We start from the raw sequence: 25813 nt of genomic DNA, 5'->3' as shown, positions 1-25813 counted from the left end.
TGCTGCCCCGCAGTTAGGAGACCCAGGTTCGCTTCCTGGGTCCTCCCTGCGTGGAGTTTGCATGTTCTCCCCGTGTTTGCGTGGGTTTCCTCCAGGTACTCCGGTTTCCTCCCACAGTCCAGTGGATTGGCGATTCTAAATTGTCCCTAGTGGGTGTGTGTGTCCTGCGGTGGGTTGGCGCACTGCCCGGAATTGGTTCCTGCCTTGCACCCTGTGTTGGCTGGGATTGGCTCCAGCAGACCCCCGTGACCCTGTGTTCAGATTCAACGGGCTGGAAAATGGATGGATGGATAGAAGTTTACAAAAATAAGTCAGAGGAATTAACATTTACATTACATTCTGTCTCCGAGGGATAAAGCTAGCTTTAAATTTGATAATCATTTGACATTTGGTGGTTTATATATTTATAAATCTAAGAAGTTAAAAGATGGGTTTTCATAAATAGCAACAGCGAGAGATAAGTAAGCTGTGCTCACAAACCACTTACCAGGTTTTACACTTGTTTACAGAATCCTTGCATTAACCAGGTAAAAGAATTATAATGACAAAATAAAACATGCCCAAAATGTTCAATTGAAAGGTTGTGTGCATGTAAAGCATTCGGAGAAAAATTATTCATCATAGTGTAATAATAATAATAATAATATCTCAAATATAGCAGGATGCATACACCCACACTCACTCCTCTAGGGACAATTTATAATTGCTAATCAGTGTTAAAAAACATTTATCTTTGAGATGTCGAAAGAAATGTTAATACACAGAAAAAGCACAAGCAGATTAGCTTAGAATGTACATCTTTATATAGATATTTCTGGGATGTCATATAAACCATCACTGTGTATCTCTTTAGTGGGATTTGCTTGTAATGGTTGGATATATTTCATTAAGATGTTAAGAAACCCTTAATCATACTTTTCTATAGGGGATGACCTCAGTCTAAAAACCTGTGGTGCTATCGTGGGTCACTATCAGCAATGTATGTGAAATGGTTAAGTACCTTGTCTGCTTGCATTTTTATACATAAAGTAACCCTGTCCCTTCATGTTTGCATGTCAATCTTTGTGTTTCTAGAGAAATACAAGTCAATTTCAGACACAGTGGGTCAATTGACGATTTGTGTAACAAATAGTCAGACCTTTGCAGTCATATGTACAGACTTCATTTTTTCTGTATCTGTTACTCCATCTTTTCAACAGGGAAAGTGTTTGGTAGAAAAAAAGTGTTTTGGTTCATATAAGAATAGCTACAGATTCTTAAGTGGATGAAACACTGTAAAATACTTCAATAAATCCAAGTATTAAACATTAATACTAAAAGCTTGACTCAGAATCTTAATAAAGTGTTACTTGGTTAGCAGTAAAACACATTCTAACATAAATTACTTTATACCAAAATCCACAGATGAATAAACAAGAATTTTTCAACAGCATACATTTTCTGCTTATTTTGTTTGTTTCAGACTATTACTTTTTTTTCTTTGACATCCTACTGATTGTTCTGGCAGAAACTTTAATAATAAAATAAAAATATCACCTCACCTTCTGTAGACTAGTTGGATTCAGCTGGGTTTTGTCAATAATTTTTATTGCCACCTGAAATACAAACAGAAATGTGGTGTAAATTAAAAAATGGGTTTCTTAAAATGCTTGAAATGAGAATAAACAGAAATCTGGAGATGAACACACTTTCTTTTTTCCATAAACAAGGGAATACCTATTTAAATTCAAAAGAAAACATTATCTCTGTGTGCCCTTTGCACTAGCAAAACAAGAGTTACTTCTTCATGGTGAAGAAAGTGCATAGTTTTAAACCACACCAGAAACAAAGAAGTCAAGGTAATGTCATAACATACAGTATAAATATACACTACATTTACTGGACAAGTTGATCATTTATAGTATAATTTAGATTCAAAATTGAATAGGGCTCCAAAAAGACATCCTTTTTCTTTACTCTCTGAATGCAGTGAAAAATAAACAACTATCCTTTATATTTAACAGTTACTTTTAATTAGGCAGAATTAACTCTTATCTAATCCATATATCTGAACAGAAAATAAAAGAAAAATTAATTGTACTTAAATTACAACACAGTAATATGTTATATTGGTCACAGAATCAAAGACACAGAGACTATACAGATTGAATAGTAAACAAATATGAAAGGCATTATATTAGATAGACTAGCAAAATACCCGCGCTTCGCAGCGGAGAAGTAGTGTGTTAAAAAAGCAATGAAAAAGAAAAGGAAACATTTTGAAAATAACGTAACATGATTGTCAATGTAATTGTTTTGTCACTGTTGTGAGTGATGCTGTCATATATATATATATATAAAATATAAATATATATATATATATATATATTTACACACACACACAAACATATATATACATATCTATACATATACACATATATATACACACACACATATATACATACATATATATACATACACACATACATACATACATACACACACATATATACACACAAATACATATATATATATATACATACATACACACACACATATATAAACATATATATACATATACATACATATCTACATATATACACACACAGCTATTTCAGATCAGTGCAATACGCTTTGTTAAAACGGATGACTCCGCTCTTACGTGCAAGTCTGCGTGGATATTATGAACTATGTATTTGTTCAAGTTCTATTTAAATTTTAAATAGAAGGAATTTTTATTTAGTCGACAGAAATATCTTTGGTAGGAATGGTAAAAAGACAGGAATATTATTCCTGAATAAATCAACTCAAACCTTAAACAACTTATAATATTTTGCTCTCCATAAAAATATATCCTGTCTAAATTATACAAGTTAGAAATAAAGTAAACATTAAAAGAACAAACATTCAAATTTCTTTACTCTTATGTAATTTTATATAAAAAATAAACTTAGATTTTAAATATCCCAAAAGATTTTGCTCTCCATAAAAATATATCCTGTCAAAATTATACAAATTCAAATATGAACATGCTGCATAACAAAACCTGGAAATATAAATAAAATGTGTTCCTTTCAGCAATAACAAATCAAATCATTCAGTTGTCTTTGCTCATATGTCATTTTAGAGCTGGACGCCTGGCATCTTTTTGGCCACAGGTTCGTTTATGTTTGGTGTGAGGTTCTGTGTTGTGGAGATTCTCAGGATGGATTGCAGGTGCTCATCAGTGAGGCGACTCCTGTGTGCTGTTTTGTTAGTCTTTATCACTGAGAAGAGCTTCTCACACAGATATGTGCTACCAAACATGCACAAGGTTCGAGCCGCATGTAGACGGACTTTTTTTGTTCTTCAAAGTCACCAAAGCGCCGTGCAAACTCAGTGCGCGCTCAGTTTATCAGCAAAGTGCGATTTGGGAACACCGTAGTGACGACTTGGTTTAACATTACTTGGCAACAGGGAAAGTGGGGCAAGGTGCAAGGTGCATTTGTGTCTCCCATAAAAGCAGCTTCACTTGAAATCACTTTGTGATTGTGCACGGTAAAACGTCCGCTGAAGTGTCAGATTCTTATTTAATTATCTGCTTTCTGTATCTTCTGCATTGCATTCAGGTTACCCTGATGTTTTGTCTCATAGTGCCGTCTTAGATTAAATTCTGTAATTACAGCCACATTAGCTCCACAAATGAGACACACGGGTTCAGTAAACATATACTCAGCCTCCCATCGGTTTTAAAGGCTCTATTTTCAGAATCAACTTTTTCTTCAGCATCGTGTGAGCTAGCTTCGCAATAACTTGCAGCATCATAAGGTAGACTTGATTAACGCGTAAGTGTTCGCAAGGCAGCTGAAGCGCTGCATTATGGGATCTGTAGTTTATTGTGTTACCAGCGCTTCATATACCCGGCTTTAATAACAATAATACAGTATATAAAATGATCTCGGGCGGATATAATTACATGCGGGCGGATGTGGCCCGCCCTTGAGTTTGACACATATGGACTAAATAGAACTTGAAAAGATATATTTTTCAAATGTGATCGCGCAATTCAGATAGAGTTGACGCGCACTACAGCCTGCATGCCTCAATAAGTCATCCTCCCTCGCCTTACTTTTTACCGCTCATCTAATGAATACACTGAGTATGGCTTTACCAAAACAATCATTGATGGTAATAAAGTATCCATTATTCGAGTATGTAGATCGGGTTATATATATATACATATATATATACCCGCGATCGCAGCGAGAAGTAGTGTGTTAAAAAGCTAGAAAAGAAAAGGGAACATTTTAAAAATAACGTAACATGACTGTCAATATACAGTATTTGTTTTGTGAGTGTTACTGAGTGTTGCTGTCATCAAGGATTTGATTATCATTATTTCTTTCAATCAGGTTCGTATTTGTAGGATGTGTTGTGTTCAAGTTACATTCCGTGTTTGTCAATCGCTGTAAAGATGACAGGTTTCATTCATCGATTCGCTTCTTACTGCATCAATAAACAGCTCGCTTCTTCTTTATCTGAGACCTGACACACTGCATGCACGGGTTTTTTACACTGTCTTCCTTTAGCGGACATTGACTTTTTCCAACGTGTGCTTTGTTTCCGCAGTAGTTGGATTTATGAATATGCTTGTATGTATGAGACGCTTCATATTTTTGCTGCCTTTTCAATTGTGTAATTCGGTTTTGTTCAGCTTTTGGAACTGTTGCCTTTATCTGTGCACTGCCTCAGTTCACGTGAGCCGCGGTGTACATGCATCGAAGTTCCCAGCTGTGCTGGTGCCATCTCCTGCTATGTCCATGGCTGTATTTAATGTTACCTTAGTCCTGGCACTTAAAACTTTCTCTCGCAGTTTCACTGAGTTTGTGTCAAACACCACCCTGACCATCTCATCTTCCTCTCCATAAGCACAGTCCTTCACCCGTGAATATTTACCCGTGGCAGTTTGCTATTGGATTGCCGCTGACGGACGGCCTTATATGGGCAGGCACTAAATTACAAACGCCAGCGCAGCCTGTCTATGAACTTAATTTAAAGTGTAGGTTTACATCGTGCTTTGTTTCCGAAGTAGCAGAACTCATGAATATGGTTGTATATGTCACTCGCTCGCTTCTTATTGTTTCGCTGCCTTCTCAATTATATAATGCATGTTTTCTTAAGCGCTTTTTTGAGGTCTTCCTGGTTTTCTATGTACTGCGTGATTACGTGGGAGGCATGATGATGTCACACAAAACTCCGCCCCCACGGCGTTGAAGCTCATCTCCATTACAGTAAATGGAGAAAAACTGCTTCCAGTTATGACCATTACGCGTAGAATTTCGATATAAAACCTGCCCAACTTTTGTAAGGAAGCTGTAAGGAATGAACCTGCCAAATTTCAGCCTTCCACCCACACGGGAAGTTGGAGAATTAGTGATGAGTCAGTGAGTGAGTCAGTGAGTGAGTGAGGGCTTTGCCTTTTATTAGTATAGATAGATAGATAGATAGATAGATAGATAGATAGATAGATAGATAGATAGATAGATAGATAGATAGATAGATAGATAGAATTTTACTCTAGACAGTCACAGAAACTGTGACACACAGACACGGACTCATCATCGAGATATTAATATTTTCATTATCGGGGAACCTAAAACATTGAAATCCTACCAAAACCAGAGAATTAAATTTTTGACGAATCTAAAGCTTTCACCCATAGACGATAGGTTATGGTGGGTCGCGGGCTCAAAGCAAAAATACAGCTATTAAAAATGCAGTAACAGTAGATATTAGATGGAGGTTTAAAGTATATAAATAGCATATGTCAAAATGAGCTGCATAAACGCAAGCACAGTTACAATATAAACTTAAGCTGAGCACACTGTAATAGAATTTCAAATTCATCTAATTTAAGAGAAAAAGGTGAAAATGAGACAAAATCATAGAATGCCATCTTTTATTCCTTAAATTTCTATAAATTTAACATTTTAGAATATTCCTGTCTTTTATTGTCATGCTTCTTGTTTTCCTCTGTTTTCAAGCATGTAAATAATTAATATGCCATATAAACTTAACAATATATGTGTTTTACTAATACACAAAGTACATTAACTGTTATTAACGTTAGCCAGACATTTTCAAACTTGCTTATCCAGTTCGTGGTTGTAAGAGAATGTTATCAGTTCTAACATAAGTCAAGAGCCAACCAAGAATGAGACACCAGGCCATCACTGGGCACACTCACTCACATTAGGCTAGTTTAAAGATTCATGTTAACCTGAATTGTAGACATCATTCATTCATTGCCTTGCCTGACCTTTTACGTTATCAGAAAGTTATTTTTAAAAAGCAGATTATAAAGTAATCTGCAACGAACAAGTAAAATGACTCTAAAATATGTTATTTCTGTGCAGAAAAAGTATATTCTTATGTTCTACTAAATTATCGTTTTTGACATGATTTGCACACATATTCAGGATTCAGAAGAAAGTTTTGTAAAAGGAGCATGTTCATCTGCTTAATGCAGCCCAAATGTCTATGAAAAGTTAAACACATAATTACCAGAACATGTTAAAGCAACCCAACAATTTCAGAATACAATAAAGTTGAAATTCCTTAAACCAGAAAAAATACAATATATTCTCTGTTTCCCCATGCCCCTAAACTGGATTAAGCAGGATCAAAAATAGGTGAATGGGTACAGAGTTATTACTTTTCAAACTTTCACTTCACTTCTGCTCTTTTGTTCCTACCCTGGTAATACCAACTCTGCTGTTTAAGAGCATTCTCCATTTTCTGATGTAAAATTCACAGCGCACTTAACAAAAATAAAAATCCTTAGCCAGCATACACAACATCTTCCAGCTAGGTCTGGGTGATAAAACAATAAAGATAATTATCGCAAATTAACTTTTTCTTTTTTGTTTTGACAGACAACATAATAAGCCAATGATAATGAGAACAGCGGCACACCAAACCAATCAGGAGGTTGGAACAGAGTTATAGCTATGTCAGGTTAGGTGACATACAGCACTGAGAGTAGGAGTACCAGCTGGTAGCAGCACACATGCTACAGCAGCCATGCATGCTAGTACATCAGAAGTGGGAGCGAGCTAAAAGAGAACAATGACAACAGAAAATGTTAACAAAAACTTACATAAAAAAAAACAGCATTACTGAAGACACTCCAACATAGTCCAAGGCTCAAAAGACGAGGACATTGTTGAAAAGAAGGGACCCAGGAATTTGGTAGTGTGGAGATATTTTGGCAATTTAAAGTCTGACAAGAAGCAAAGTAACATGCACTGTAAATTGTGTTGAAAGCATGTTCCCACAAAGACAGGTAATACCACTAAACTTCTGTACCCACTGAAACAGTATCATCCTTTAGAACACACACAATGCAAGACTTTAGTGTCCCAGATGCAAGCAAGACTTTTGGGAGACTTCTTGTGCCTTTTTTTTTTTTTTTTGCTTCAGAGCAGATGTCTACACTGGACTGATTTTTTAAACCTGCATTTGCCTGCTCTTGTAATACTCAATCCTTTCCCCATCGCTCTCTCATCCACTTGGCCTCATTTGTCCCACTTCTACCTGTGTAAACACATTACTTTCATTAAGGGAAAAAGTCATTTATGATAGAGAAGCCTGTTAAACATGATTTTGTACCAGAAGGTGGGTGAAGGTTTACCCTCATTGGCCCTATTGTCCTTTTCTCTTCCCCCAACCCTGATTATTCTTCTTCATCAGTATTTAATATAGATATTCCAATGAGATGTAAATAATAACTTCTGAGCACAAGTTTGCACGTCTTTTTCCACAGAAAGGATCAAAAAAGAGCAGTGTAAGCAACATGTCTCTCTATTATAAAAAGAAATCCTTGAAAGTAAAAGCAGGGCGACAATATGTGATCTTCTCAGAAGTTCTCGGTAGACATTTAAAAGACCCATGAGACAAAAAAGACTTGCCACTTGCGTCTTACGGGGACTGTAAACATGAGACTTGGTGCCAAGAGTTTGTCCCAGGGCCGTTTCGCGGGGACATGGAACATGAGATTCTTGAAAGACACGTCCTGCTTACAAAAGATATATAAGAGCACACCCATCAAAAAACAGTCGCAGTAAAAGCACGTAGTGCACGGAAGACTGCTAGCTGGGTATTGATTGATGCGGTGAGGGGGGGCGAGATGCGGGGGATGATGGATTGGAGAGGGTGCTAGAAAGTTGTGTTTGGGGTTACGAATTCAGCGATTGTTCAAGTAAAACTTTTGTGACACTTTATCATGTCAGTTGGTACAGTATCAAAGAAAAGATAGAAAAGAGCAGGACAAATCGAAGTCAGAAATAAAAGGCAAAGAGTAGACAACAAAGTCATTTCGCATTCGCATCATTCAATGCACAAAACGTGGATTTACACAATAATAGACCATATGCTATGAGAATCTGTGGTCCTGGAACAGCTAAAGCAACGACAAGTTGAATTTCAAAGAATACACAATTCAGTCAGGTGTATATTTATGATCACGGAGAAGCGATGCAAATTTTAACAGGCAAGAAGAAAGGTAATGTATATATTCCGAGAAGATCATTACACATCAAAGGAGATTGTGAGATGCCATTCGTATTAAAATGTTTACAGTTTACCGTGAGAATAGCTTTTGCTATGACAATCAATAAATCACAGGGGACAAACATTAGAAAAAGTCAGATTATTTATTAGAGAAAGAGAAACAATATTCACTCACAGGCAGTTATACGTTGCATTATCACAATTTGTCTCCAAAAAATACTTTTTTTAATGAAGCTTTTAAGTAAAAGTGCAAATAATGAAATTGAAAAACTTCCAAAAGAAAAAATAAAAGTATTGAGCAAAGGCTGTGAATATTTATGTACTTGTGATTTCTCAGTTTTTTTTTTTTTAATAAATTTGCAAAAGTAAACTTTTTTCACGTTGTCATTATGGGGTATTGTGTGTAGAATTCTGAGGAAAAAAATGAATTTAATCCATTTTGGAATAAGGCTGTAACATAGCAAAATGTGGAAAAAGTAATGTGCTGTGAATACTTTCAAAAACACCTATTCACAGCTGCGTCTTTCAAGAAGTATTTCTTTCTTCTTGATTTCTGAATTCCTTTCTCACCATTTTCCGTTCCTATTCTTACACCACCTGTATGCTACGGCGGGCGTCGGCTAATTGATATATGATTATGGAGCAATCCATCCCTTAATAGCAGAAGGGGAGCATACAGTGCGGGTAACACGCATAGGAGCTTTAATGAAACAAATCATACTCCTGTGACACTAAAAAAAATGGACTGATAACCTAGTATATAAATATATACTAGAGGGCTTCGCCCCCAGCTCATTTCACTCGTTAACCTCTTGCCTGTTCTACGCACCAGCCACATAGCATTTCTGCCGCTCGTGTATGTTGATTTTACTTTCACCAAACAACCAATCTTTTAATTCTCACGGATACGCCTCTTCATTGGGAAGAAACACTACTTTTCCCTGATGGCAAAATGAATTATACAATCTACAAGTCTCCGACTTAAAGTTTAAATCCGAACAGTATATTCGATCTGTTTTCGTTGTTCCGTTATTTCACAGAGTAATAATTTCCATTTGTTTACTATCAGTTTTTTGAGACTTTCAAATTTTAGTACTGTCATTATCTCTAACCTGCTTTGCATGTGCGTCGAGCCAATGTTTTTGAATTCTTTATAACATTCTACTTTGTCATTTACCCATGGTCTTTTATTTTCAGCCCCGGCCGTGGTTAAATCTCTTGGCACAAAGTCTTGTCTCGTGGGATGTGAAAGTATCTCTCTGAAAAAGTCACGTCTCGTCTCTGGATTTTTTTATTATAATATTTTATATATATATATATATATATATATATATATATATATATATATACAGTATATATATACACAGTACTGTATACATACATAAATACATACCCACACACACACACATAGAACAAGATACAGTGGAACCTTGAGATACGAACAGCTCTGTATACAAGAAATTCAAGATACGAGAAAAGTATGAGCGAAAAATTCGGATCTAAATATGAGCATTGGCTCGTAACGCGCCATGAGCCAGGCTGTGGTTATCGCGTGACGCGTTTCCTGATACGCCTCGACTCGGGGATTCACCCAAGCTGACGCTGCCAGCCAGTCAGCTCACTCAGTGTTCCTTGTTCTCCCATAGCATGAGGATCTAAGCGTTTGTGATTTCATTGTTTCGCTGTAGCAGTTCGCCGTATAAGCATATCCAAAAATATCGCGGACATGCAGAACGAGAATAGGAGACGATTGCCCTTAAGAGGAGTACTAGGGTGTTGTACCGTGTTAGCCATTATGAATGTAGAGAAAAGCCAAGCAAAATGACACCTTTTATTGGCTAACTAAAAAGATTACAATATGCAAGCTTTGATTACATCTTGCCTGAAGAAGGGGCCTGAGCTGCCTCGAAAGTTCCACTTGTATATATTATTTATCAGTGTTATTTGTTAGTAAAATTGATTTTTATGTTGATATTTTTGGGGGTGCGGAACGGATTAACTGGATTTCCATTAATTTCAATGGGGAAGTTTGTTCTAGATATGAGAAATTCGCTATACAAGCTTAGTGCTGGAACGAATTAAACTTGTATGTATATATATATATATATATATATATATATATATATATATATATACTGTATAAGATATAAAAATGTAAATATGCTCAATACATTTTCTAACAGGGTACTTGTTCCACAAATACAGTACGCAAGTATTTAAATGTGCAGCATGGCAGTATAATGATTAGTGTTATTCCCTGGCATCCTGGATTTCAATCCTTATGTCTAGTGTCTTGTCAGTGTTAATGTTAGGTCTCTCCATGTCTATGTGGGTTTTTTCTCTGGATACACCGGTTTTCCTCTCACATCTAAAATGTAGTGCTACTTGGTAAATGTAGATTGTGTGTGTGAGCCTTAAGATATATTGCCAACCCATTCAATGCCAGCTCCCGTCTTGTGTCAGATACCACAATTACTGTTTATGGCCCGTAGTAAACCTCAATTTGTTTAAGCAGGTTTGCGTTTATACTGTACTGTACACTTAACAGTAACTATTTGTATCTAATTCTGAATGTGTATATTTGTTATGTTTTAAGTGTGTATATTGGGACTTTATAAAGTATAATTATTATCATTATTGTAGTTATTTGTCATATAATATATATACCTGTACTTATTTTGAACATGGACACTGACTTTAGTAGTGTGTAGCACTTTTACGTAGAGCTTAAAAACAGCAACCTAGAACCTAGAAGTACAGATATGTGCTTTAATGTGGCCCATAAGAAACTGCCACACACTAATTTACTGTGTTAATTGCTCAATGGAATGGAAGTATCCATCAGCAGTCCCTGTACTCTGCAGTTAAACACAGCAGATGGGGCAATAAGTAAATACTGTAAAACAACAAGCACAAAGGAAGATAATCACTGAGCTGCACTGATTACCTTTTTTCTGTTGTGTCCCAGTTGTGCACAGTAGAGCCAAATACAAATATTGCACATAGTGAATCAATTTGCAAAATTATTACCTTCTAAGAAATTTCAGGTAAAATGACAGTCTGACACCTTTACCTTCTTTTTTTTATTATTTTTTTTAATTCCCAAATGCACTTTGCTGGATGCACTGAGTAATTCTGGATGAATCATCTTTAGCAAAGTAAAAACATTTTGTTTTTTGTATGGGGGAAAATTACAGAATGCAGATTAGGTGGCTTTCTGAAAAAAAAACAAAAAAAAAAACAACTGGTCATCAAGTGCTAAAAGAATGTGCTAACCAAGCTTGGGAAATGTGACTTTTCTAATTTATGTATTAGGAGTTCTATATTACAACTTTTGGTAAAAGAATAAGCACTGTGAATGTGATCAAGAGACAGGGGTTTTACAACAAGGCATGAATCCCTGGTGATCCACAACTGGCCAGAATGATGCCAACAATTTACAAAAACAACTGAAACATAACCAGTCAAACATTTAACTCAGCAACAATTGGGTATCCACTATTTCTAAGCTATAATAAGGAAAATGAAACTAGGATACTTTGGGAATTTCAATGTTTTAAAGCAAACCTAGTATTATCATATATTGTACTGCTGTGACACCTATAACAAAATGGTCTGTTTTTCTTACACTTATGTTTGTTTAACCACACATAAGAGCCTGGGTAGCAAAGACAATTCAAACCTGAGTAAAATCAAGAGCCACTGTATGTATCCCTTCTGGAAAACTAGAAAACAACAAATCGGTTTCTTACCATTACATAAACTGGATCCAATTCAGTTCATTTGGCAGAGGATACAAGTCTCCATACTCTTGTCTTTGACTCCCTTTCACTGCAAACTCCCACAGTACAACATCATAACAGTCACTACAGTACTAGGAATCAATCCTGCCTGGGACTCAAGTCATCACAGGACACTGTCCCAACAATACTTAAATAAATATTCACCAATGGACCCAACAGCAGGGTGGCACAGTGGCGCAGTGGGTAGCACTTCTGCCTTGCAGTTAGAAGACCCGGTTTGCTTTCTGGGTCCTCCCTGCATGGAGTTTGCATGTTCTCCCCGTGTCTGTGTGGGTTTCCTCCGGGTGCTCTGGTTTCCTCCCACAGTCTAAAGACATTAAAGTTAGGTGCATTGCCGATCCTAAATTGTCCTTAGTGTGTGCTTGGTGTGCGTGTGTGAGTGTGTGCGTCCTGCCCGGGGTTTGTTTCCTGTCTTGTGCCTTGTGTTGGCTGGGCTTGGCTCCAGCAGACCAACCGAGACCCTGTGTTAGGATATAGTGGGTTGGATAATGGACCTAACAGCACATAACAGGAATGTGACAGTAAAACATGTTCTAGTAATATATTGAAAGATTAACATTATAAAAGAAAAAAGTAACACAAATGCATTCAAAAATATGCTGTACAGACAGTGTATATCAGATATATATAATAGTGGCTAAAATGAGGAAGGAAGCAGCACTCAGTGAAGAAATCCTAAGTGAGCAGGGAGATGTCTCAATAAAAGAAACACCTAATGGATCTAGTAACTATTGATTCCTATCACATTTCTTCCATCTAGCCACACCTGAGAGGTAGGTTGAGAATTTAACTTTCATTAGATGTGTGGTTTTAAGAGTTACAAAGATGGAGGCTATGAAAGAAAACATGACTAGGAAACAAGGCAGATAGTGATCGAGTACATGCTACAGATAAAAAGCCACAAAAAATGCAAATGTGAATTATAACCAAAATACAAAACCCACATGGGCAGAAGTCAAAATTCTAAAAATCTAAAACAGTGCCAGACAAAGCAGAAAGTTTCCACAATATAACAGGTTTGAAAATGTGTACATGGCATGACATTCAGGTGCATTTAGAGACACAGTTAACTGATTTGAAAGCTGGAGCATTACACATTTTTTAGTTGCTTTGTCTATTAGTCAGTTATCACATTTAATCATCACATCTAATACACATAATAATGAGTCATATTAAAAAATAACAGTGATAATAGAATGTAATTACACATGTCAGTAGATTACATTAAATATATACTTTTTAACAATACTTTCAAATGTCATGTAGTTAAAAATGTAGCCCAAATAAGCTTGTGGTGGCTGAGCAACTTTCACAGACAGCAGAATTTAATTCAAGTAATGGAAAATGTCATTGAATGATGTGCTACTGATAGTTGTGGAGAGGAGACATGGTGAGGTAAAAGCTAATCATTACACCCTCAGTTAAGAAGGCTACAGAAATATGTATTCTACACTATCTAATTCAGATGTATATGAAGTACAGCATATACATAAAATATTCAAAAATAATTCTACCAATAACAGCAATTAAATTGGGGTGAAAAGTTTAAAAGTGTGGATAATTTTTAGCTTAAAGCTTAAGCAATAAAAGAAAAAAATATATTTTAAATGTACACGTTACAGTAGCACAGTGGTCCTGCTACCTTATGGATCCAGCATCCTAGGTTTAAATCCTGCAACTGTACGCTTAGTGTAAGTAGTCTGCATGTGCTCCTTTTGTCTGCTTGGGTTTTCCTGTGGCTACTCAGATTTTCTTCCAACTATGCACGAGTGTGTTAATTTGCACATAATTAGGCGCTGCAATGGACTGGTGTCCTGTCCAGGGCTGTTTCCTTATTCTCATGCACTGCTGAGATAGGATTTGGAACCCTGTAAATCTCAACTGGATCGTGCAAGTTTGATAATTTTGGAATTTGTAATGTATTCCACTTGTTATGTGTGAACAGGTTTACGTCTTTCACAAAAAGACAGAGGAATTTACACTACATAATATATGGCTGACAAATAAATAACATATAGGAAATATTATAATGAAGTTTTCAACTTTGAATTAGCAAATATTTACATTTTCTGGCTCCCTCTGTCAAATCAGTATACATACACGATTAATAAGTCAGAGAGTTAAAGAATGTCAGGAGTCTTAATATGGGAGTTTGCCATAAACAGGATATAAAATAAGTAATCTTTACCTCTAATCCATGTGACAACTTAAAAATAATTTTCACTAAACATTTTTTCAGTGGGCTAATAAACACCCTGTCCCTCCTCCAACTAGTATAGCAATATACACACTAGGGGACTAGATCTAAATGCCTATATGCATAATGTTGCTGTATTGCAATAAACCTGCACATTCATTATTTTAATGGTTTACCTGATTGAAGATACTGTAGCTCAGAGCTATCCTATTACCAGTCCTTTCAAAGGTAAATTTTAAAAAACAATGGCATTCACAGTAGCCTACTGAAAGCTGCTCTTAAAATCACTATCAATTCAAACACTTTGGGAATGTGATGTTTCTGATGATCCCTTCTGCCTTCTCTCTTCTTCCATGTCTCTAGCCACCTCCTCACATTGTTTGTGTTTTGGGAATCTCACAGTTCTGTTTGCTTAAGGCATGCTATATCAAAGTTTTTTCATCATTTCATGTGACATCCCTTCACTCCTCCAGTCTTTCCTCTCCTCAACTTTCCTATTACTGTACTTCTCGCTCTCTCTCCTTTACCTCTTTTCCAGAAAAGACTGTACTCCTTGGGCTGAAACACTGCAAAACTAGCATAAACCATTTGTTGGAAAGCATTTAATATTTTATCTCTTTCTCTTTAGAATTACTGGCTGCATGGATCAACAGTGCTACCAGCTGCACCTCTTTGTGACTTGCTCACTATCGTATGGAGAAGGTGCAGTAATAAGTTTGTCAGCTTTTTTAATGTGCCAAATGGTGAGACTTCTCTCATGTATGTTGTATGGATGTCACTGCTCTCTTTACCACATTTTTGATCACACAGGACTTGCATTGGTGTGGGTATTCTTATCTTACGATGCTTTTTGTTTCAGTGTTTGTAAGCACTTCTTTGTATTGTTTGTATTTATTTCATATAAATTTCATCACAAACTATAATTCTTCAAGCCTTCGTATATATATCGAGATAAAACCCATCTCTTTGGTGGTGGCCTTCTAAAACATAAAGTAAAGGCTAACAAGGGTCTGCTACCCAGAGTGAAACCAAAATACATCCACTACCACACCAATATGATGAACAATGTACTGTATATTAAATATTTTAAATTCAACATGTCCTACTACTCACACTTGGTTTTAAGGTTAAAACAAAAACAAGTGTGATTTAATATCGTTGCTTACTATATCGTTTGAAATGATCCTTCAATTATTTTCTTTATTTTATGACTGAATTTCTTAAGCTTAATTTAAGAGAATGAGGTGCAAGATAAATAACCAGCATGAAACCAAAGAAATTCACAATACTGTACATTTCTTTCTGAAGTAATACATTTTATTAAAAAACAAAAAAAAAACAACAAATCAAATCTAAGGATTTGCTAAATTTGTTCCAGTTCCAGACTTTGTCCCCTGGCCCTCAGCACTTCCGCCACACCCGGAAGTGCTGGGGAGAAGACCAGGGAAACCCGGAGTGCTTCCGGGTGCACAGCCGGCACACCTGGGAGGGCTGGCGGAAGGTTATTGGGAGGCACCTGGAGCTTGTCTGGGTGAGGATAAAAGGGGCCGCCTCCCTCCATTCGATGGCTGGAGTTGGGAGCGAAGTAGACAAAGTATTGGAGGAGAGGAGTGGAGGCGGGCCTGAAGAAAACAGAGGCATTGTGGGGCCTGGACTTTGGGGGAGTTTTGGGGTTGTGTGTGGCACTTTATTCTGTATATATTGTAAATAAACGTGTGTTGGGTGATTTGTTTAAATAATAAATACTTTTAATAGTTACACATGTGGGGGTGACACGGTGGCAGAGTGGTAGTGCTGCTGTCTCGCAGGGAGTCACATCCTTATGGAATTTGCATGTTTCCTTGGTGGGTCTCCACAGTGTGCTCAGTTTTCCATCCAAAGACATGAAGGTTTGGGGATCTGGTAACGCTAAAATGACGTTAGTGTATGTGATTGCTTGTGTTCACCTTGCAATGAGCTGATGCCCTGTCCAGATATTGTTTCTGCCTGGCGCCCAATGCTTGCTGGAATGGGCGTATCCCAGGATTGGTGGATGTAATCATTAAATATCCTTTTCAGAGATATTGTGGCAAGGTGTCTTCAGAATTTAATGCAAATTTCGGTCACACATGTCACATCGCGTGAAGTATAAACCTGGCCTTAGGCACCTTGCTTTTCAGCTGATGATCTTGACTAGGGCTTATATTACAGAGCAGTCTGAAAATCATGCTAGGGCTTATTTTCGGAGTAGGTCTTATTTACAGGGAAACACGGTATTACTACTACTAATACTAGAAAGTAATCACTTTAACATGACTTTATTTAGTCAGAATGCCTACCACAGAAAAATAATAATAATACAAATATTAAGAGACAAATTCACCTGCTTATCCACAGATAACATTTACAACTGTATGAATCCTTTAAGTGGCCTTCAGAGCAATGTAGTTATTTTCTCATGAGCACTGGCGAGTGATACAGTAGAAGCAAGACAGTGCTTCTTTGTTATTAAAATATTTTGATGTATCAAGTTTCCAACAGTGTGATCTTCTAAAGATAGGTTTCAACAGGAATCTAAAATGTGTGTTGCTGCCTGCAAGAACACCACATGTGCCAAGTTAGCTATGGTATATTAGGAATGCATGTGGCTAAGTGCAGTTTGCAGCAACCAGCTGTAACATGCTGTTTCTACTGAAAGGCAAATGGGATCTTACTTAGGAAAATTTCCTGAAGCTTGGAATCTAAACTTGTTGCCTCACCATAATTGTTCACTTTTTGTTCTAACACTTCATCATAAAACTCATTTATATAATTAGTTATGCCATTAACAGCTCAAATCTTTTTGTGGCCTCCAAGTTTCCCAGCTTAGGCCATCCATTTATTAATTTTCTGGAGCATTAGATGCTTGAAAAGAGCTAAACACAATTCAGATAACACTGGACACAAGGCAAGACCCAGTCCTGCATCTTGGAGGAAGAGGGCTGCTATGAACGCATTTTACTTTATTACTAGAAAGTTCACCAAATTTATTTTGAAAGTTGGATTTTTCCACATTAAAATTATGAAACAATAAAAGAATATATTTGATATTCTTCAGTATATTAAATAATAAAAATGTAAAAATAAGCACAAAAAGTATTTCCCATCAAGTGAAAACAACAGTCCGGTCAGCCTCAGTGTCTCTCCATGATAGTTGCTGAAGTGCTATGATGTTCCTTCAATTTGTTTAGGTATGGAACGCTACAGAATGAAAACAATCTACTGTAGCTATGGCGGTGTGTCCAATACCTCACTTAAGACCTTCATATACACCAGCTAAGAATGTGCTAAGTCACTATAAGCCATTTCAAAGTAAAAACATAAATGTAATTCCAGCATGTAAAATTTTAGTTTTGTTGGTCTACAGTGCATCCGGAAAGTATTCACAGCACATCACTTTTTCCACATTTTATGTTACAGCCTTATTCCAAAATGGATTAAATTCATTTTTTCCTCAGAATTCTACACAAAAACACCCATAATGACAACGTGAAAAACGTTTACTTGAGATTTTTGCAAATTTATTAAAAAAAAAAATAATAAATAATTAAGAAAGCACATGTACGTAAGTATTCACAACCTTTGCCATGAAGCTCAAAATTTAGCTCAGGTGCATCCTGTTTCCCCTGATCATCCTTGAGATGTTTCTGCAGCTTAATTGGAGTCCACCTGTGATAAATTCAGTTGATTGGACATGACTGGGAAAGGCACACACCTGTCTATATAAGGTCCCACAGTTGACAGTTCATGTCAGAGCACAAATCAAGCATGAAGTCAAAGGAATTGTCTGTAGACCTCCGAGACAGGATTGTCTCGAGGCACAAATCTGGGGAAGGTTACAAAAAATTTCTGCTGCTTTGAAGGTCCCAATGAGCACAGTGGCCTCCATCAACCGTAAGTGGAAGAAGTTCGAAACCACCAGGACTCTTCCTAGAGCTGGCTGGCCATCTAAACTGAGCGATCGGGGGAGAAGGGCCTTAGTCAGGGAGATGACCAAGAACCCAATGGTCACTCTGTCTGGGCTCCAGAGGTCCTCTGTGGAGAGAGGAGAACCTTCCAGAAAAACAACCATCTCTGCAGCAATCCACCAATCAGGCCTGTATGGCAGAGTGACCAGATGGAAGCCACTCCTTAGTAAAAGGCACATGGCAGCCCGCCTGGAGTTTGCCAAAAGGCACCTGAAGGACTCTCAGACCATGAGAAACAAAATTCTCTGGTCTGATGAGACAAAGTTTGAACTCGTGCCAGACATCACGTTTGGAGGAAACCAGGCACCGCTCATCACCAGGCCAATACCATCCCTACAGTGAAGCATGGTGGTGGCTGCATCATGCTGTGGGGATGTTTGTCACCGGCAGGAACTGGGAGACTAGTCAGGATAAAGGGAACGATGACTGCAGCAATGTACAGAGACATCCTGGATGAAAACCTGCTCCAGAGCACTCTTGACCTCAGACTGGGGCGACGGTTCATCTTTCAGCAGGACAACGACCCTAAGCACACAGCCAAGATATCAAAGGAGTGGCTTCAGGACAACTCTGTGAATGTCCTTGAGTGGCCAAGCCAGAGCCCAGACTTGAATCCGATCGAACATCTCTGGAGAGATCTTAAAATGGCTGTGCACCGACGCTTCCCATCCAACCTGATGGAGCTTGAGAGGTGCTGCAAAGAAGAATGGGCGAAACTGGCCAAGGTTAGTTGTGCCAAGCTTGTGGCATCATATTCAAAAAGACTTGAGGCTGTAATTGCTGCCAAAGGTGTATCGACAAAGTATTGAGCAAAGGCTGTGAATACTTATGTACATGTGATTTCTCAGTTTTTTTATTTTTAATAAATTTGCAAAAACCTCAAGTACACTTTTTTCACATTGTCTTTATGGGGTGTTGTGTGTAGAATTCTGAAGAAAAAAAATGAATTGAATTAATTTTGGAATAAGGCTGTAACATAACAAAATGTGGAAAAAGTGATGCGCTATGAATACTTTCTAGATGCACTGTATATCCAGTGTTTCCTGGAAATTTAAGAAACAAAACATTACTTGAAATATATAATTATTGTGACATTAATAAAAGCAAAGATACTCTTCTCTGAGAATTAATCCCTTTAATGTGTACCATATATCACATTTGGGATATTCACATGCTTCCTGTGTTTTTCTTAACATAAGGCATGGCAGATATGCAGTTGCATCTCTACCTTTGACACCTACACATCAACTTGTCTTGGTTAGGCAGGCTACATACATTTTTTACATTAAGCAAACTGACAAAGTCAACATGTGATATAATCTTTTAGGCCTGCAAATATAAATTCAGATGTGAAAATATTTCCTTTAAATGGTTTTGTGGAAGCGGTTTTCTGAAACCACTTTTAATATCCACATATTCTGTTTCTTTGTTCTACAGTGTCTTGTCTCCTCAACGGTCTTTTTAATTTTTTTGCCTATTTAATTTCTAGATAATATTGGCCTTTCTTGTACAAAATACACAGGCAATCCCAACTCTACAGTACACAGGATATTGGTATAGTGAAGACTATACTTAGGTAGAAAATTGGAACAAACTGTTGAGTCATGTAGTATAGAAACATAGACAGCATTTGGAAAACATCTATTTGAGATATTAAGTGGACTTAGTTAGTGGCTGTACTTCCTTGTATGGAAAGAAGCAGAATTAACAGAATAAGGGATTAGTAGATGAAATGAACAATAAATCATTCTCTAGCAATCACTAAACAAAACACACATGCTAAGGTGAGGAAACTCACCTCTCATCTCACCTTGCCATCTGCATTTCCTGATGAGGGTCATTGAAACTGAATTTCACTGAAATTCACTGAGGGTCACTGAAACTGGCATTTGAAACTGAAATGCCAAACTTGCTTAAAATGTAATGAAGTAACCACTAAACTTCATGTCATCTCACAAAATTATTTGTTAAAATGCGTTAAAAAATGATTGGACACAAAACAGAGTAGCCCAGGTTTTCGTTATCTGAGAAATGCAGATCATTTCATAAGGGCAAATTGCTAAAACCTATTTTGCCTATTGTGTTTAGCCAACTAAGTAAACAAATTAATAATAAACACGTCAAAACAGCTTTTGTCTTAAAATACACCATAGCCGTAATTAGCTAACATTTTACACTTGGCTGACAAAGGGAAATAAAACGTAATAAATTAATTACACTGTCTTACTAGAACTATGATTGGAATTCTAAACACACTGTGTTCAGGCAGGTTTGTTTTCAACTCTAAATAACATAAAATGCCATATCAGGGTCCCATTCCAGCATGTCATGTTTAATACACATATACATGTTTAATACACCTTTTTAATTTTATTTTGAAAAGTTTCTGCAAACCTTGTAAGCGAAACATGCTCTTAAAATAAGCCTTTTTACATTTAAGATTTATACTTGAACTTTTATTTATAAAAAAAACGACAATATTCAGTCCTGAAGTATTGTGATTACTGATATGAAAGCTAAGCTGAAAAAAAGCCTAAGGATATGTGTGAATGTGCAGCCACATAAAAAGCTGTGTTAAATGTGCAGTAGTTCTAATACAAACATGACACACTGACAATATAAATCTTACTTGAACTTCACAAAAGAGGGTGGGGAACTAAATATGGAGGAAAAACATGTTAAATGCATGAAGAAGAAAAAAAATATTTTCTCCATAACCACAATGATGATGGGCGGAATGGTGGCCCTGAGGCTAGGGATCTGCGCCAGCAATCTAAAGCTTGGCAGTTCAAATCCCACAAATGCCAGAGATGACTCTGCTCCATTGGGCCTTTAAACAACACTTTTAACCTAGAATCGGTTCATCCTGGGTATAAAGTTAATTTGCATCCAGCCCTGCAAGCAGGTCCTCCAATCATCGGGGAAAACTCCAGTCACCATAAAAAACCTCACATTGTTGCAGTGTGATGTTGAGGTGTCACCTGCTATACTCGGGTCCCAATCCAGTGCATGTTCACTACCTACATTGATGATGGAAATACTAACTTCAGGTTTTCATCAAAAAAAAGTTTTAATACTCCTACAATATTTTTAAGCATTTTTGGAAACATGTCTGTGTGTCTGTAGAAAGATTTTGTGGACACTAACTCAAGAATGAATTCATATTAAATTTTGTGTAAACCTTGCACTTGTTAATTTAAGAGCAGATTAGATTTTCAGTAAATTCGAACTACTCAGCTTTTAAATTTTGCGGACATCAAAAACAGCCAGATCATCACTCAGAAATTCACAAAAAGTGATATGTGCATTTAGGACTTGGAAAGAAAGGCTTTTGAATTTTAAATTCACATCAAAGATCAAGTTTGAACTTTTAAAGTTTGAACTTTTCACACACAACAGGTACAGTAGCTAAGCTTGAATTACACAAAAACTGATTAATTTCATGTCTTTATTAAATCATCACAATGTCTATTTTTTGTGGTACGTACTTGCATTTTGTTTAAAAAAAAAACCTTAACTGTTTTCAATTTTGCATTTTTCAGGTTATGAGTTATTAGACCATCCTAGCTGTGCATATGGGACAAACTATAAGTAAATAGATTAGATTAATTCAACATTTCACATAGCACCAAATTAAGTTTTTTACGTCACTTATTAATTGATTAAATTCATGTATATCCAAACATTTCTTTTTTATAGACATAAAAATATTTTTTAATAGTTTTGACTTTAAAGTGGACTAAAATCTAATAAATAATATTAATTGGAATTGCATATTGCATATATTTTGGAAAATTCACACTGCATACCACATTCATGTTATAATCATGGAGAAAGTCAGGAGCTGGCCACATCAGGGTTTTGTTTTTTTTTTTTGTTTGTTTTTTTTTAATTTCTTTCCAGTATTTGACTTTTAGTTAAACTGCAAACTGACATGCCTCACAGCCCCAGGTGTCACCAAAGTTTTAGAAGCTTTTATCGGGACTAGCTCTAATTCTGCTGTTTTTCCAACATGGAAAATGCACACAGGAAAAATATGCGCACTGACAAATGAATGCAGCTATGAACCCCATTGGGGTTATATGTCTATTTACTTGCAAGATATATTTTTTAGTAATATAAATGAAATCTATTTGTAGAATAACAAAACATTTACAGTAACACAAAGGGAAATGCTTTTATAACACAAATGAAGGTCTACAAAGCCATGTGAATAAAAGAGTATACTGTGCAACCCTTTTGTAACAAGTCTAAAATCAGCACCCATTCATATTTCAGTATTAACTGTTGCCTGTGCTGATTAACTGCGGTGGGCTGGCGCCCTGCCCGGGGTTTGTCTCCTGCCTTGCACCCTGTGTTGGCTGGGATTGGCTCCAGCAGACCTCCCGTGACCCTGTAGTTTGGATATATCGGGTTGGATAATGGATGGATGGACAGAGATGCCAATTAAGCTGTAGATTGATTTGTATGCAGTATGACAAAAACTCCATACTCCATGTATGGCTTTAGTACCAAGACAGGAACAATCCCTGGACATAGCACCAGTCCTTCACAGGGAGAACATACTCACAACATATAGACCACTTCAGCAGAGCAAAAACACCTAACCTGCATATGTGTTTGGACTGTGGGAGGACGCTGGAGCATTTGTGGAGAACATGCAAAATCAAAACCCCAGTCTGCTTCACTGCCAGACAGCAGCAACAGCATTGTGACACTTTAGCACCCAGTATTATTATTATTTTAATTAATTGCTGTCATCAATATCTTCCATCCATTAATCTATTCATACAGAATAGCACGCCTCCGACAGTATGGCCATATGATCCACAGCAATGACCATTTGGTGGCAAAGACAGTCCTGAGCCTCAGCCCACAGGGAAAGCAGCTAGGCAAGCACCCAAAGAAATGCTGGCTCAAGTGTTTGAGGGATGATATGCACAAAAATAATGACACTGCTGAAAATGTCCTGGATCAAAACAAGTGGAAAGCGACGGGCAAAAGGCGGACCTTGCATCAACTCAGGGCAAACTCTGGAAAGAAGAATAATCTATTCATTTATTTTTCTTTGGTATAGGCACAATATTAATGATAATAATAATCCATATATCCATCTCCCTAACCCACTTATCCAGGGCAAGGTTGAAGACAATCCCAGCAAAGCAAGGACAATACATTCACAGGACGTCATGCCATCACAAGGTGAACATACACACATCCGCACTATTGGGCCACTTTAGCAGTGCCAACTCAGCCAAGTTTAATCAGACCGAAGTAAGTTTAGTTCAGATGTTATAACATTGGCAAAGTGAAATCTGTCACTGCTGCCTCAAAGCACCAGGTTCTAAATGGAATTTGTATGTTCTCCCCATTAATTGATTGGTATAATTGAGTGTCAGTGAATTTACTCACTCACAAACATTGTGCTTAGTTCTTTTATTACTAAATCCTCAGCTGGAATGGCTCATCATGTGATAAAAAAATAAATAAATAATCTTCAATCTGCACTTTTGCATTCTCTACCATTTTTCATTTTCTGAGAAGGCGCCTGGATCTTTCAGACATCTGCTCTTGTATTAAAAAGGCAATGCAGTGTTGTGTGCACAAAGTAAAATTAAACTCATATGTGCATAAGGCAGTGTAGTGTAGTGGTTAAGGATCTGGTCTTCAAACCCTGAGGTTGTGGGTTCAAATCCTGCTATGACCCTGTGTGACCATGAACAAGTCACTTCACCTGCCTGTGCTCCAACCGGGAAAACAAAAGAAATATAACCAATTGTAATTCTCAGATATTGTAAGTTGCCTTGGATAAAGGCGTCAGCCAAATAATAAGCAGTAATAATCATAATGTGCGCTTTTCACTACGCTCCCACTTAGCGTGTTGTACATGAACCAAAGTCTCACCACATTACACAGACTGTCATTACATAATTTGAAAGCTATGTCATTTGTTTTGACTTTCCTCTCATAAAGAAAGATGACGCAATTTCATCTACACCTGTTCTTTTAAGTTTCACTTAACTTGAGTTCTGTTATATTAAATTTCACTATTGCATGTATGTTCCCAAACCTTAAGGCAAGTGGTAGTGGCAGAATCCACTCTCACTGTTTGTTGAGAAAGAGTTAAGGTAACTATTCGGGTAGAACACTTGTCACTTTAAAATCTGGCATGATTTTTCATCATGTAGCAGTGTTAAGTATATGAAAGCCTGCAATGGTGGTGCTTCTACTTAGACAAAGAATCTGTTTTAGCTCATCTATGCATTTGAATGTCAGTTAGATTTAAAACCCCTGCAGGTGTTTAAAATGTCAAGGCAGGTGCCAGGGGTGAGCGTGATCTTGATTTCCAGAGGCAGATATATCTTTTTTTTAATCACTGTTTAAAACGCTTTTATTTATAGCATCTTTTTGTATACTGATTGTATCCATAAAATGCAGTATCTATTGAAGCACCACAGAATAAATAGGTGGCAGTACTAGGAACGAGGAAAAGAAAATGTACGTCAAAAGAACTAATGAGGGTCCAACCAATGTGCAACAAAGCTCAATATGTGATCAAAAAGTCAAAGTATCCAAGTGTAAGGTATGAAAACCAAAAGATCACAAAAGAATAGGCACTTGCAAAAAAAGTTTTAATTCATAAAAAATAAAATAATAAAGTCACAAACAAAATAAAATTAAAAAAACAAAAGTGAAAGTAAGATTCAAAGTTTCAGAAAACATTTAACAATTCTATAAGAAAAATGTAAAATGTACAAGAAAAAGTCTTTAAAGAGTTGTAATTTATGATATCTACTGTATAACATAAGTGGCTAACACGGTCACACTGAAACAACAAACATTCTGACCTGGTATCAACTAGACAGACTTACAGTAAACTGGAAATAACTTTAAAACTACATTGCTCACTTTATCTCTCCACAGGAGAGATAGGAGGCATAAGGTTATAGGTTTGAGTCCACAGGGTGTTCAGTCCTTTGCAGGACTAGGTAGACCTGATACAATGAAAATATTTATATCCCTATATGTACAATAAGGTAAGATAAATGATGGTCCTCATTTTGTGTAATTCTAATGTTGGACATTATCTCCCAATGGTGTAGTGCCAAATAATATTGATTGCCTTGGGCACTGAAGAACTATGGCTGGTGATGACAACAGTATCGCGTAGCTTGACCACTGCTTCAGAAACATTAAGGAAACACATCATGAGGGCTCATTCTATCTGTGCAACACCATGTTTGGGGTCCCTTAAAGGAATGCAGGAATTAATCTGTTACAGAGGCTTCCATGCCCTC

At 36.9% G+C, this 25813-nt stretch overlaps 1 protein-coding gene across 3 annotated transcripts in view; it reads right to left on the bottom strand.

The window, feature by feature from the left end:
- Positions 1–25813, bottom strand: part of mark4b (MAP/microtubule affinity-regulating kinase 4b) — a 187237-nt gene that overhangs the window by 89755 nt on the left and 71669 nt on the right. For all 3 annotated transcript variants that reach the window (XM_039769300.1, XM_039769301.1, XM_039769302.1), the window contains exon 3: positions 1542–1595. In XM_039769300.1, coding sequence (XP_039625234.1) covers positions 1542–1595 — 54 coding nt within the window. The remainder of the gene's footprint in view (positions 1–1541; positions 1596–25813) is intronic.

Source organism: Polypterus senegalus, chromosome 11 (genome assembly GCF_016835505.1).
Source record: "Polypterus senegalus isolate Bchr_013 chromosome 11, ASM1683550v1, whole genome shotgun sequence".
Lineage (NCBI taxonomy): Eukaryota > Metazoa > Chordata > Cladistia > Polypteriformes > Polypteridae > Polypterus > Polypterus senegalus.
Note: the sequence above shows the minus strand (reverse complement) of the source record. Positions and strands in the feature narration are given on the sequence as shown.